At 38.5% G+C, this 14,878-nt stretch overlaps 4 protein-coding genes across 7 annotated transcripts; 1 reads left to right on the top strand and 3 right to left on the bottom strand.

Annotated features, from left to right (window-relative positions):
* Window positions 1-39: 39 nt before the first annotated feature.
* Window positions 40-998, bottom strand: LOC100692446 (uncharacterized). Its single transcript, XM_003448523.5, has one exon. The coding sequence runs from the start codon at window positions 996-998 to the stop codon at window positions 240-242; it is 759 nt and encodes a 252-aa protein (XP_003448571.1). The 3' UTR covers window positions 40-239.
* A 1,137-nt stretch (window positions 999-2,135) lies between these two features.
* Window positions 2,136-5,748, bottom strand: yipf1 (Yip1 domain family, member 1). 3 transcript variants are annotated; one of them, XM_025900478.1, is made up of 10 exons: window positions 5,649-5,748; window positions 5,291-5,461; window positions 5,009-5,166; window positions 4,846-4,926; window positions 4,660-4,747; window positions 4,384-4,500; window positions 4,123-4,289; window positions 3,757-3,939; window positions 3,070-3,149; window positions 2,136-2,776 (listed from the first exon to the last, which is right to left on the bottom strand). In XM_025900478.1, exons 2-9 carry the CDS (start codon window positions 5,322-5,324, stop codon window positions 3,090-3,092), a joined length of 888 nt encoding a protein of 295 aa, XP_025756263.1. In that variant the 5' UTR covers window positions 5,325-5,461; window positions 5,649-5,748; the 3' UTR covers window positions 2,136-2,776; window positions 3,070-3,089. The 3 variants fall into 3 exon arrangements, with proteins under 3 accessions (XP_025756263.1, XP_005476676.1, XP_003448524.1); XM_005476619.4 differs by having other exon boundaries at window positions 2,136-2,769; XM_003448476.5 differs by having other exon boundaries at window positions 2,136-2,769; window positions 5,291-5,362; window positions 5,649-5,733.
* Window positions 5,749-5,902: 154 nt separating this feature from the next.
* Window positions 5,903-9,245, top strand: lrrc42 (leucine rich repeat containing 42). 2 transcript variants are annotated; one of them, XM_005476618.4, is made up of 7 exons: window positions 5,903-6,611; window positions 6,703-6,834; window positions 6,910-7,028; window positions 7,153-7,238; window positions 7,319-7,432; window positions 8,613-8,697; window positions 8,778-9,245. In XM_005476618.4, the coding sequence occupies exons 1-7, from the start codon at window positions 6,223-6,225 to the stop codon at window positions 9,065-9,067; spliced, it is 1,215 nt and encodes a 404-aa protein (XP_005476675.1). In that variant the 5' UTR covers window positions 5,903-6,222; the 3' UTR covers window positions 9,068-9,245. The 2 variants fall into 2 exon arrangements, with proteins under 2 accessions (XP_005476675.1, XP_003448525.1); XM_003448477.5 differs by having other exon boundaries at window positions 6,907-7,028.
* Window positions 9,246-10,442: 1,197 nt separating this feature from the next.
* Window positions 10,443-14,568, bottom strand: tmem59 (transmembrane protein 59). Its single transcript, XM_003448478.5, has 8 exons — window positions 14,346-14,568; window positions 14,017-14,122; window positions 13,702-13,796; window positions 13,230-13,382; window positions 13,016-13,088; window positions 12,742-12,865; window positions 12,494-12,611; window positions 10,443-11,215 (listed from the first exon to the last, which is right to left on the bottom strand). The coding sequence occupies exons 1-8, from the start codon at window positions 14,499-14,501 to the stop codon at window positions 11,063-11,065; spliced, it is 978 nt and encodes a 325-aa protein (XP_003448526.1). The 5' UTR covers window positions 14,502-14,568; the 3' UTR covers window positions 10,443-11,062.
* Between the last annotated feature and the right edge of the window lie 310 nt (window positions 14,569-14,878).

Genomic DNA, 14,878 nt, shown 5'->3' with positions numbered 1-14,878 from the left:
TTACATCAAGCTCAGCTTACAAATGTTTTCCTGAAAGGTCGACTTTCACCGATCCTAAAAGTCAGGTTACGTTTAAATTATGCAAATGCTATTAAAACAACATTGTCACAAGATGGAATTACACAAGACGGAACATAAATCAGCTTTAAAATTGTGTCTCATTTTACTCTCAGTCATTATGTAACATTAGTCCAGTAATTAGTTGTCATCTCAAGTGCAGAGAGTAGCTGTCAGTGAAGTCAGTTCTGTATTCCCTTAGCTTCATCATGCACGAAAGCTTTCTTTCCGTGACTATAGCCGTTTCCGTAAGATGGGAAGCTGTGTTTATCCAAAACAGTATTTTTGTCACTGTCCCGTGAAAATGGCTTTATCTCAAAAGCATTGGCTGGAAGCTTTTGGGTGGAACTGATGGACATGTCAGTTTGAACTGCTTTATGGGCGGGTGGCTTCAGTCCAGGTTTCTGTATTATTGCAGGCAGGGCAAGCTGTTCCCTCTGGGACTTCTTGTCTTCCCACAGCTTAAGCAGACGACGCTGGTTATTTGTCATATCCTTGAGATTTTGCTGTAATGACTGCACTTGATCCTCTAAAAGTGTTTTAGAGGTGACTGTATTTGCCAACTCTGAGGTCAAGCCATCAATGGTCAGACTCAGTTTTCCAGCCTTTTCCACCAGGGAGTTGCACTCACGTTCTTTTTCATGCAAGTCATTGATTATGTCCTTGGTGGTCTTTCCATTGAACTTAGGGCTGCACTCAAGTCCAATTTCAGTACGAAGAGCCTTCACCTGTTTCCTCAGCTCCCTGTTGTCCAGAGTCAAAGTCTTCAGTTTCTGTTTCATAGCCTCTGTTGAACGCATCCTTGACTCATACTGCCTGAGCTTCTCTCTGAGAACGCTTTCTTTGTGCATGGCATCGTCCCTTTCTTTCCTGCATTTCTCCAAAAGTTTCAGCATCTCAAATTTGGACACTTTTTCACCTTTGCCATTTGACGTGGCCATCCTATGGAAAGGTCTTCAAGTCACAATATTTATATATATATATATATATATATATATATATATGTCTATAGTTATAAAAAATAATTAAAAGGCATTCCCCAAAAATGAGAACAAATAGCAAATCAAGTCCTCCTGTGTTGTGCTGATAAATCTACAAGCATGTGCAGCTGTCTAGACTTCTGAGACTGAGGCAGGTGACATTCCTCCAACAGGGTTACCTGTTTGACAGGCAGCTCCTGTGTAACTCAAAGCTGGGGCTAGAATGACCATTAATTAGGACGCCACCATCCCTTTGACAAAGGTTCAAGTAACACTTTTTTCTGTTTTGTTAATTAATCAAAAAAAGTAGCTCTACTTAATTAGTGGAAATATTAAACATAGTCTTTTATGTGGGTCCACTGAATGTAAAGTGCTGACCACACACCGTGTGCCTGCATGTGGTCAGCTTTGGATATATACTGTGAGATTTTCCACTGCGGGTGATCTGCGAATCCAAATGGTGATACGATAGATTCTATCGGTTTGCTCGACCACGCGACAGTTTAGATGGATGAGCTGGAAAACGGTAGCAGCGGCTCACTTTTAAAGTTAGATAATCTCTTTGAAATGTTCAACTTATACCTATTAGTTACAATCTCTTCTTTAAATATTTAAAATGTCCAACTGTTGACATGTATTGGCAAACTCTAAAGTAGTTAGGAACCCAAAGAAATGAGTCACACTGCACACCGGTGTGAGAGCCGGCGTGACTCAAGGCTGCCTAAAATGAAGATTCACGTGAAGTACTTTAAGCATTCATCCAATGCAACCACCCAGAGTTCATCAGAGTATGACTGTTAGATAGAAAGAACTTAGACATACAAAAAAGTGCTTGTATGAATGTGTGAATGGATGAATTAGACATGTTGCATAAAGTGCTCTGAGTGCTCAATTTGAGTAGAAAAGCACTATATAAGATTTATTATTTAATTAATATTAACTTTTGACCTATGACACCTGGGATGGATATCAATTTCCTGCAGGAATGACAAGAAACAATTAGGCAACTACTTATTTCATATAAGGAAACCTGTCTCAGTTTGTGTTAAAGATCTGCAATGAACTAGAAATATAAAACAATGACATTCAAATACAACATTTCCCACAATAACCATGTTTTATTTTTCTCCATGAATCAATAAATTCCACACTTCCGATCAAAAAACATTACCAAATTAATTCCAGAAACACTTACATGACCATTTAAAAGTTTAGCACAGGTCTTTGGCATTAGTTGGGTGGACTTGTAGGAACTTAGGAGTAACGTATGACAGCTCCATGTGTAATAATGTTAGTCCTTGGTTAACAGACCAATATGTATAATTGTTTACACAGAAAATTCTGTTTACAAATGATTCATTTCCCATTATAGGAATATAAAAATACATGCCATCGATGCTGTCACCATTTATGAAATGTGTTGTTATAGAAATATTTAAAAATGTAACTATTAAGTATAAAAGTCATACTAAAATATACCTTTTTTGTTGTTTTAAACCATACTCCATTTATATGCATGACGTTTAGAACCCAGTACCCGTAAAAAGAAAACAAAACCCACACCCTTACTATTATTGTGCATTTTCAGATGTCACACAGCTGATCCAAACACGCACTCAGGATACAGGGGTTAAGGTGTTAAACCGGATGTACCAGTTCAGGTGAAATTCAGACGTTGCATGACTTCATCAGCACAGCAACTTGATTCTCTCTAATAAGGCAACACGAGAGCCTGCAATTTCAAAGGAAAAAAAAAGAAAAAGACAAAAAAGGGGATAACATTTGCTTTGGCACGGCAAAATCATGTACAGGAAGTCCTGTGTCAGATTTAGTAGGTCAAAATGACACACATGTGAGCCAAAGCTCTGAAAATGGGTCAATAATGTATTAAAGTCCTCCTTTGTGACACTACTGAGTGTAAATATGCAAACAACAAATGAAATAAACACAATGTAGATACATATAATAAATACATATCAGATTTTCAGTGTATATGTAAAAGCTTAAAAAGCTTCTGTGTCACTATTGGTACCTCGAGACAATGCAAGTCTTTCATGTTGTCGAATTTGTTGGCGTTACCGTCTTGTTCCCTGGAATAGTAAAAAAGTAGGTCTGCAAAAGAAAACCCAAATGAGTAAAAGCGTCAAAGAACTTGTACAAAGGAGCACTGGCAGGGCAAACACATGTTATGAGAAACTGGTCAGCACGAAATCCAGGCTGCAAGTAAGTGTGGAGCAAATGTTTAGGGGTAGAGAAAAGAATACAGGATTTCTGGAAGCCATTCATCTTGGTAAGCGTTCAGACATGGCTTAGTTTGTAGACTAATTACTTCAATGTGGTGAGACATATGATATCCCTGAGGACCGGACAGTATTCATGATTGGAAGTTTACTAGCAGCCCTTTCTCACACCATGTAGTAATGTAGTCACAGTTTCCGCTGAAACGTATCTCCCCAGAGGGATTCAACTTGACACTATAAAGTATATGGTTCCCAAAAACCCACAGAGGAGCCAAATGCCAAAATATCAGTGTAAGTGATGGGATCTGCGAATGGCGAATGGAGAGGTGGGTTCAAAACTTGGCCATGCTGACATCATAGAGGATAAATGAGAAAGAGTCAATCATTATTATCCAAATCCAGCTGGATAGGCGTTATGAAATAGCTGGATTAGCACAAATACTATTTTGTCATTAAATATCACAAGTAGCCACATTTACCTTACAACCAACAGCCAGCAGGATGTTGAGCAACACAATCACCGACAGGAATGCTATCATAACTCTGGGGTGGTCATCTCTGACTGCAGGCCAGAAAGTCAAAACCAGTACTGAGCCAGAGAGGCAGAGTGCCACCACAATGGTGCACCAACTCAGCCAATTAAATGGGAGAATCCACAGAACCTTGATTAAGAAAATAAAGTTATAAACTAGAAACCAGCAAATCACGTAATTAAATATGCATCTGCTTTTAGGGAGGTTATATAAATGCCTAAAATTTAGTATAGTGCTTCATTTGTTACTACTACTTTAAAATGAAAAAACAAAACACAAGACAAAACAAAACAAAAAACCAAAATTTCTTACCACTGCAGGTATATATATTGAAAGAGAATAGCCGTACACACAGACAATCTCCATAAAGGCATATGACACCAAGTTCACCATCTTATTGTTTCTCCATAGCAGAAAACCCCAGACGGCAAGAGGCACTAACCAAGCATAGCTGAAGATTATTGTTGCAGCAATGGTCACTGGAAAACATAAAGAATCAAAACTTACAGTGTGAAATGGCTGTTTCCCTCCCATATTTACTGTAAACGTGTATGAGAGTGAAGAGGAGCAAACCTTTTCGAAACTCTGGGGTATATTTGTAGTCCCTTTTGCCTTTGTGGGCCAAAAAGCTGGATATGTTTCCACTTATGGCGGTGGCAAACACAAGAGTGGTGCAAATCCAGAACGGTCCTGAAAGCAGTTGTTACACACATGTAACTTGTTTCCTTATTGGGGGTTTCCATGAAAATGGCATTTACCAATAGAATACAACATCAAAGAACAATACAGCTAGTGTCATACAAAAAAAATCTGATTGAGACATATCTGTTAAAACTATGAAGAGCTAACCATAGAGATCAGGATTTCTACGGAGGTAGACATTAATAAAGTTCTTTCTGGGCCATGGCATCATTGATCCAATTATCCTTTCCTTTACCTGAAAGAAATATTAGAAACCACTAAATATGGAATCTGATGAGACCTAGCAAACATGGTGCCAAAAAGTCAGTGGATAAATTAGAAAAAAAAACTTACATGATGGGTCTCGATGTCAAAGAACCTTTGGTAGTACTCAAAAGACCAGAAAGAGGGACTTTTCTTTTGCCCTGATAGAAGCTTAAATTCAAGGGTTTGATGAAAAATTAAATTAAATCTTAAAAGTTAATAAAATATATTACATTCAAAGGCTTGTTCTAACCTCTGCCTGGTCATCATTGGCAAGTGGATCCTCAGTATCAGCTTCAGAAGAGAAACCAGTCGCAGTGCTTTGCTTCTGAGGCTTCACATCTTCATCATCGATGCTGATAGTAGTTGCATCTCTGTTGGCTTCCAACAGATCGCCAGCTTCGTCAAATTCTAGTTAGTTGACATGGATTAATGGGAAAATGTCATTCATTCAATGATAGCTTCTTGTGAGCTTAAAGTTTTCAAAAAAATAAACAACTAAATTTCCATAACACAGTGGAGGATTGACACTCACCCTGAAATTGAAACGGATCATTTTTCGACGCCATTTACAAGGATTCAGACAGCGAGGTCCTTCTCAAACGTACTGGAAATTAATTGTCGCACAAGGGCAACAACTTAACATCAGGAAGATATGAAGAACCACAACTTTTCCAACTTCTCTGAATGCTTAAGACTTCGCACACTATAACCAATAAAGGAAAAAGACGTTATGGGTTAGCTGAGTTAGCTACCAAGTTCTCACTTAGCAGATCATCATCTACTACTTTGACATTAACTTTGTAAAATCAGATTAAGACAGAAAAACAACCATTAAGAGTATCAGTCTTTTAAAAATATGTTTTAGCTATCATCTTTGGAAAATCAATTACCAAATTATCCTTCCAAACCCATAAAAATCATTTAACTTCTGTCGTATACGTTGGCACTTCCGGGAGCAGACTAAATCAAGGATGTAAACAGGACTTCTTCCTAAACTTTTTCAAAATAAAGGTTTGGATTTTTTTTTTAAACTACTTTTGGTGATATCCTGAGAGGTTCATTATAAAGTGTGTACACGTTTTCTAGTGTTACATTCTTGTTACTTATAATTCGCAATTTGGTAAGACGTTCTTAAAAAACAAGCATTCGTTATTAATCAACTTTTACTTTGAAGTGAGCAGGCACAGCTGCCAGTAACTTGCTTGCACTGTAGGAACGGCGGCTACCGTAGGAAAACCGGAATATATTTTGTCATAATACATACAAGTAGTAAAGCAAATTCCGTAAAATGTGAAATATTTGGAGCAAAAAATAGAAAGCAGTAAAAGAGTTTAACTGCAGGGTTTGGGTGTCCTTTTATACAAATTTTAGCCAAGGACATGACACTATTTAATAGCTAGCTTGTGAGCTACTTCGAGTTTTTGCTGACTTAACGTGCAGCCCTTCTAAAAGTGCGACCTTACTATGGACAATAGCACCATTTATGTCCGAGAAAGAGGCAGTCTTCGTCGTGTCAGTGACATAGTCCTGGCACAGCCAAAGCCAGCGTTATCGTGCAGAAGGACAAATCCGTTTGTGCCCAGAAAAGAGCATTTTATATTCACCTACAATGAAGAGGGAAGTCTGCGATATACCACAAAATCTCTCTTTGACATCACTTTGTTGTTTGTAGTTGACAATATTCATCATGTAGACTCTCTGATTGGCTTCCCTGAGCAAATAGGTGATAAACTTTTTGTAGCAGCTGAGGAAAATCGTGTATTTTTAAACCCAGAAATTTCTTCAAAAGCCCTGCAGTTATTCAGTGATGCATATGGAGGCATGGTACTTGAATCACTGTGTTTACGAAACAGGTGAGTCGGACTGCCACCAAAAAACTGCGAGGTTCCTTTTCTTCTTTACCACGGACAGCTAGCATTTGTTGTTCCTCTTTTATTTCTGCAGGTTTCCACTTCTCCACGAGCGAATGGATGAAATAAAAACATTTCATAGTTTGAAGTCTCTGGATTTGTTTGGCTGCAAACTGGGTGACAATCATGAGCTTTTTCAACATCTAACTTCCACCTCACTAGCAAGGTATTGCATTTTTAAAGAAATTACATGGAACATTTAATAAAAGCTGTTGCTAACATTTTTTTTCCACTTTAGCAGCCTGATTCAGCTTTTCATCGGCAGTAACAGCCTGTCAGATGCTGGCCTCCAACGACTGACCGCACCTATCCGGATGATGCACAAGGGCCTGGACAGTCTTCAGCTTCTGGATATTTCCTGTTGGTTACCAAACTATTAGTTGATTCCATGGTGATGGCACAAGTACCATCCCCTCCAGATTTGAAGTATTCAAAACTCACATCATTATAAAATTGTTGATCAGCTATATTCTGTCTTTTCCAGACAACAATATCTCAGAGAGGGCTCTCGGATACCTCACATGTCTCCCAAAACTTGCAAATCTTGATGTATCTGGAACCAGTTTGAAGGTATAACATCAACAGTTGTGTGTAACACTTAGCTGTGGCTCATTGTTATACTGACATCTAAATGTAATGTATACCTCTAGCTTGGCACAGAATTGAAGGCAACGATGTCGAACCTGTTAGGACTAATTTATTCTGAGAAACCACTGGATACCTTTGAACACTCAAGATGCAAGACAGAAGGTTGGGCTGAGCAGGTAAGTATGTTTAAATGCGGATTTGACATTGATAGAAGTATAGAGTTGTGGTCAGATGTTTACATAGACTCATTATGGGCATGACGATGGTAATTTGGGGGCTTTTAATGATTTCTTTGAATATTTCCCCCCAAGGTGGAATCACTGTATTGTACACATCTTTAATAACTTTAAAAAACAAGAATTGGGTGCACATGTTTGAATGTATTCTGAAATTTCTGTATTCCACTCATACATACACCCTCACCAACATTTGGTTAAATGTCCCTTAGCAAGTTGCACCTCAACCAAAACCAATTTTGATCTGTCTGGGAACATTGTCCTGTTGGAACACAATTGTGTGCAAGCTTCAACCCCCTAGCTGTTGATTTGAGATGGACTTTTGGAGGGAGTGCTCCTTCATTATTTAAACCACTTTGTGCAGTGTACTAGTACCACTGGCAGCAAACAGACTCAAAGCATGATGCTACCACTGCCATGCTTGAGAGTTGATACAGTGTTCTTAGGTTTGAAAGCCTCACCTTTATTTTTCCAAACATATCTCTTGTCATTGTGGCTAAATAGTTCAATCTTTGTGTCGTCTGAACATAAACAAATTCTCCAGATGGCATTCGGTTTTGTCCATGTAGGGAGCAGCAAAATTCAGTCCCCCTTTTATCGTAGTCAGCACCCTCTTGGTCCATGGCCATTTAAAACTTCCTTCAGTGTGGACTGTAATGCTGGTGTTACAGTCGTTTCCGGTTCAAGGCAGGCTTGGGTATTGGTAGTTTCTGGGTTGTTCCTGAATAGCTTAACTAATTTACTTTCATCTGGGGGTGACAGTTTGGTGATCTTCCAGACCTTGTCAAAGGTCTGGAATGTCAAAGTTCTTTAGAATAACTTACGTAGCATTGTTTCAACTGATGATCTTGGAATCTGCAGTTCTTTAGAAATGGCTCCAAGAAACCTTCGAAACTTGTGTAAATCCACAATTCTTCTTATATCTTCTTGACTTCCCCATTGTTCTGCTGATGGTCAAGTCAATGAGTGCTATAAAAACATATCCTGTTTTACAGCTCAAATAAATAAAAGCCCAGAATAACTATGAAATTCATACCATGATGAATGGATTTAAACTTGTGATCACAACTGTTTTTTTTAAATAAGAAGTGTCAGGAAGTAATGTTTAGTGTGTTTTCAGGTTGTAAACCAGTGGGAAATGAATAGCTCACAAATGCCAAAACAGAAGAAAGTTGAAGAATCAAGAATATCAGCACTTCGTTTTTGTAAGTTCATCATATTTACACAGAGATGGCCTATTTTTAAATAAATAATTGGACACTTTTAAAATTTGTCTTTTCTGTAGTTGGCAGGCAGAAGTTTGTCAGAACAGTACTGAATGCGAGACCTCTGACTCACAAGAGCACGGAAGAGGATAAGAGTGAGAGACTGCACTTCTACAGGCTGGCGAACAGTGATGTAAGAGAAAAACAGGTTTCGTCCAGGGCAAATGACTTAGAGACTCCCTGCCATGATCCCAGAAAAAGGAGGCTTCAGTCGGAAACGTGTGACACTTCACATGAAAGCCCTCTGGGAAAACGTTCATCCTCACTAACTCTTACTGCAGAGGACATTGACTTGTTGAACAGCTATTAAGGCATGCATCCAAACTAGCACGCAGTTTGAAGAGCTGCGTGAGCATGTCAATAAATAGGTTGCATTTAGACTCAAGGGAAGGAAGATGGTTTCCACTGGTTACAATACAAAAACGTCTTTTGGGATTAAATTGATACTGTTTGTATATTTTTTTTAACAATAAAGTATTGTTTTTTCATACGTCTTCTTCTTTATTAGTCATTTTATTGTGCAAAAGTAACTTTAAACAGGACACGGTGGATTATTGTCCTGGGCCTAATCTTGGGGATGTGTTTGGAAGAAATTTTTGCTCATGGTTCCTAGCAAGAACTTTACTTTTCTGGACTTTACACAGTGCAACTCAACTCAAAGGTCCCGGATTGTTACGGCAGTAGGGGGGGTGATGACTTCAGGCTTTAAGCAGAGATGATGAGAAGGCTTCACCGGTGTGGGAAACCCACTTCTTTCAAATTAAGCAACCCTAGATTCTTCTTTCATTTTCAAACTTGGAAGTCCATGCCCGACTAGTGCTGCTTCAACTTAAATCGCTTCAGGCGATTTATATTGATGTTGCACACATCTCTCTAATGCCACAAAAGGTTTTGTCCAACTTTTTTCATGTAACTGCAGGACTACTGCCCCAGACATGTAAACAGACTTTGATGTGTCAAGTCTGTGCAGTTCCCCCCTAAAATCAAATTATCACACAGGAAACCTGGAGGCACGGTCGTTTTTCAACGTAGAAAAATGGTACATGTTGCACAGAGAAGGAGCAGCAGATAAATTTGGTCATGATTTTCCTTATATTCACCACATAATTGTCTCTTGAGATGTCAGCTAGGACATTTTATCGACAGTTCTTTCAGAAAATGTCTATAACATCAGGTAGCTAGAAAATTGCTTTGGGAGGCCAATAGTAAAGTATACATACAAGCAAATGTTCAAATAAACTTTTTTCCTTTGCAGTTTTAAAGCTGTGTGAAGGTTCATTACTTTACACGCGGCCCATCATACAATTTTTAACCTCATAGCAGAGATTGGAGATAAACACTAACACAGGAAGTGTTAGCTATTCTCAGTTTTGCCTCAAAGAGTTTTTATAGAGCTGTTCTGGAAAACAGTGAGGTGTAGCAATAAGCGATCAAAAGAAAGTTTTGCATGTCTTGCACTACATAAAAAGGCAACATTGTGCCCACTACAATGTACTGTCAGAGATGCAAATTAAACCACTGCAGTTAAACGTAATCTACTGTGGTATGATGAAAACTAAAATCTACCTGTGTAGTTATGTGAAGGCACTGAGCAAGAGTCCTATGACTCCTTTTGCAAACTATTTTCTATTGCAATAGGAGTCGTACGTTGGCATTTTAAACTTCAAAAACAAAAAACAGACACATTAGATTCACTCTGTATTTAATTTGACTTATAAGAAGAGACAACAGTTAAGCAGTAAGGACTTACTGTTTGTACCATCACTATCAATTTATATTAAGAGCAGAGAATTTTACTGTAAAATTCAATATCATTAGGATATCACCCCAGTAGAAACATAAAAACAAACAGGGTAAGTCCGCAGTACCACCACAACCTATTTTATCAAAAGTTGACTGTTTGGAAGAAACTTGCATCACTTCAAGTCACAAAGATTTCATTTAAACATCCAATAAAGTAAGCACACCAATAGAGAGCTAATGCACACCAAAATTGCAATAAACCCCCCTAAAACCTAGTTGACTTGTACTGCCGTCACTGTGCTATAATGCCTCAATTATGCCAATATACAGAAAAACTATCACTCCAACTTTAAAAGCTACGATTGACAGGAGGCAAAAAGAGAAAAAAATAATAATAATAATAGTAGGGGGGCAAAAAAAAAAAAAAAGTTCTGCAAGTAGTGAGACTCTGAAAGTAGTGACTTAAGACTACAATCAGCACAGGTCTTAAGCCAAAGGATAAAAATCAACTTGAGATTATACATAAAAGAGAATATTCCCCTCTGTTGTACAGATTTGGGTTCTAGATGTTAGACTGTCCTAGGTTCACTTTGGAAGGGAGTGGTCCAGCCTCCTCCTCTGATCCGTTGGAGGTGATGATCAGCAGGGAGGATGCTGGATATGGAATCAATTTCTGTTCTTTAATGTATTCACTGTCTCCATAGATGCTTAATTTCTAAAAGAAAAAGAAAGAGGAAAAGATTTTTTTTAACGATTAATATTTTTATCTGTCAACACAAAACTCATTATGCAAAGAATTCTTTAAAAAAAAAAAACATTTCTGCCAGCCATGATCTCTAAAGCTTACATCTTACATCTTGTTTGGTCTATATATAAACCAGAAGTGTCAAAATGACTCTCCAGGAAGTAACTTCAGCCCAAATGCACACACCAAGCCCACCCGCTATTTGTAAGGTGCCCTTTGTCTGGTATTTTTGTTGGTATTCCGTTTATTCAGTCACTTTTTTTTGCCCATGTTATAGTCTAGTAAGGTGGCTATTACATTTCTTGAGACAAGTCTTTGATACAGAGTGTAGCATTTTCAGTATGTGACCAATGCAGACATGCTTGCATGCACTTCTCTAAAACACACAATAATGGTATGCACAGGCAGAATACTGACTGGCTGAAAAGTCTGCTCGAAGGGAGCAACAGTGGCATTTGGCACAAAATGGAAGTGTATATACATTGTATGAAAAAGTATGCATAAGAAGCTGAGTTAAGCTGAAGTGGATATCATATTTTCTTGTTTTTAAACACCGTTTCTCTTCACTGTAAAGAAGCCATTTGTCTGCTATGATTTCTGTGTTTTCTGCAGCAGGGTCTGTGCTTAAGGACTAACCACTGCACAAACATGAATAGCCCACCAGCTGTCATTGGAGGCAAAATATTTTGATGCTGCCCCCTGGTGACAGTACAGTGCTATAACATGATGATAAAGGTCCACGTAGCTCCTTGAAGACTCCACAAAGGACTGGCACAGATATATAGCATAAAGAAGAGTTGGAAACAAAGAAATAGTGCTTTGGCATCATTCTGTGCTGCCACGTCATAATGGCATTTATTACATATGAATGACATGTAGATTTGTGCAATTACTCTGCAGAGGGCTCTGGAAGGGCATACTTTGAGAATCCTTGTTTTATAAATACTGTTTGGGTGATTTTGGACAAGACTGGCATTTCCAGCCTTTGTGCCAAGATTTGCTAGTCACCTCGTAGTTGTATCTTCATAATTACTGTGTAGATGGGAAAGTGGAACCAAGTTTCTTATGGAACTTCACAAAAGCACAATAAGCAATTATCAATTTAAAAAATAATCTATATACTATATCTATAGTATAAAAACAGAACTACAGCAACTGAATTCACACATAGCAGATACGCCCAAATTAAGCTTGTGTGCTAAACAAACTGCTGTAAACCACTTAAACAAACAAGAAGAGATATCATACCTCAGCAGGTACATACTGATCCACAGCTGTTGCCACAGTGGCACAGCAGATCCAGATCAGGACAAAAACAGACAGGACCAGAGTTGTGGTAAGGATCCACCCCGGTAGCCAAGGATTCCTGAGGAGAAAAGGATAAGTATCAAGGTTATGTAGCTGCACAAAGACAAGATCCTCAATACCATTAATGTCCTGTTCAAGTTAAGTAACAGCACCTCTTGGACAATGTAGGCAGAAATGTGCTAACCAACCTTGAGAGACAGCTGAAAAGATTGTATTCGTCATTATAGGTGTGGTCCCCAGTCATGTCTCTGTCCCTCTCCTGGATTAAAGTGCGTTGGTAGTCCTTAAATACAGGGCTGCTCAGTCCAGGAACTTGAAAAAGAGAAACCCAAGTCAGAAAGATATTCAGTGATGTCTGCCTTAACCTAACACATTCTTTGAGATCAAAACTACTTTTGTCCTAATTACTTCATTTATTTATTTATTTATTTATTTTTTAAGTGGATAAATGAAAGGTCTTACAGCTCTTCTGAGGTTCCTCTTTAACATCTTTTTCCAGTTCAAACTGGGAGAAGAACTTGATTTCAGGTTCAGTCTGTTAAATATAGGGCAGATTTTTATTTATTTATTTTTTCCTAGTCATTTTGCTCCATTACATTTGCACATTACCAGGGTGAAGTGCGTCATTTTGCATCTGGTAGATTACGGGGTTGGTTTTCTTCTACTTGTACTGTACCTGGAAAATGACGACTTTGCCATCATCAGCCTGGAGGTAAAAAGTCCATGTGGAAGTGATGAAGCTATGGGCCTGACTCATTACATCATCCCAGAAACCTCTGACCAAAGTCAACGGGTACAGAAGGTGAATCCTAGGCACCATGCTCTCCAACTGGGGGAAAACAAACAAACAAACAAACAAACAAAACATATTGAACAAAGGATTATTTTAAAAGTGGGAGTTGAAGTGCAACAAATACAGAATCAAGAGAGATCAAACAGCTGACCTAAATGAAAGCTGCATGCTCCAGTACCAAAGCCATCCCTACAGTAAAGTTGCAAAAGCAATTTCAAGTCTCTGCATTTAAACTTTAGTTAAATGTATTTACTGAATCTGAATTAACTATGAAAAAAAACTACTTGCAGATGTTTCTGTGGAGACATCTTTGTCCATATAAGCCACTGCATGAATGCGTTATACACAGTCATACCTGCTCATTTCGCTGCTCAGCGAAGGGGAGCTGATTCTGACAGCCCAGGTTGCATGCGTACTGCTCATCAGACTGGGTGTAGGCTTCGTGACAGGCTGCATAAGTTTGAAAGGGGTGAGAGATAATAGAGCTAACAGATAAAACTGGATTGTGGATAAAGAACAAAGAGTCTATAGAGCAAGCTCACACCATGGAATTGGATGTATTAAAACGGGGGCTCATTGCTTTATTGTTACGAGCATAGCACGCAATTAGTTCGCAAACCTTCTCCTCGACAGTACAGCTGTGAATTAACTGGGTCAGTGGATAGCTTACTTGATTCACACTCGGATTTGGTCTGATTTAAATCTTCGCTGTCACGGACAAACTGACAAATGGAGAACAGGCGGCAGCCTCTCTGACAGGCATACAGTTCTTCCTCCTGTACAACAAAAACACAAACCGGAGGACCAGTTGAATGACTCGACAAACAAGGATATCCAGCTGAAAGATGACGCACTTCCAAAAGTTGTCCTTCACAAACAATATTCGCTAAAGAAAAATGCATTGCAAAAAAGGAAAATACACACGCTTGTCCACTTATCAAACACAAAAGCTAGCTAATGGTAGCAGCAGTCGCTTTCCTTTACAATACGACAACTTACCCGAGGATAGGTATGCAAACTGTATGTCATTTCACATGACTTATGGCAGGACGCGGTGTTTCCCAAGACGCTGTCAAATACATCTGAAGATACTAAGGTGCCTGCGAACAGGACGGCGAGTCCCAAAGTGCAGACAATTGAGGAAAGAGACCCCATTTCGCCTGCCAAAACCTAAACAAATAACACAATCCTCTTCCTCGTTCTCCTTATCGGGTTGTGTTCTCGCGGGAGCTTTACCTCGCGCGAGACTTTTTTTCAGAGTTTGCTAAATTTAAGGTTTGCTAAGTCTAAAAACCCTAACATCCCAACAGTAACAATAATCAAACAATAAATAGTGGAAAAATCAATATGTTCGTTTGGATTGTTTTCCGAAGCAAAAATAATAAATACAAAAAGAAGACTGATATCCGAAAAAGTCAGAGAGGAAGATAAGGCTAAATTATTCAAAAGACATTTTACTGAGAAAACTAACGATGATACTAATATAATAATAGTATTATATTACTTTAAAATTAAAGTTCATATTATATAAA

This window comes from Oreochromis niloticus, linkage group LG18 (genome assembly GCF_001858045.2).
Source record: "Oreochromis niloticus isolate F11D_XX linkage group LG18, O_niloticus_UMD_NMBU, whole genome shotgun sequence".
In the NCBI taxonomy this organism is placed as follows: domain Eukaryota; kingdom Metazoa; phylum Chordata; class Actinopteri; order Cichliformes; family Cichlidae; genus Oreochromis; species Oreochromis niloticus.
This window is presented reverse-complemented; position numbering and strand designations above follow the sequence as displayed.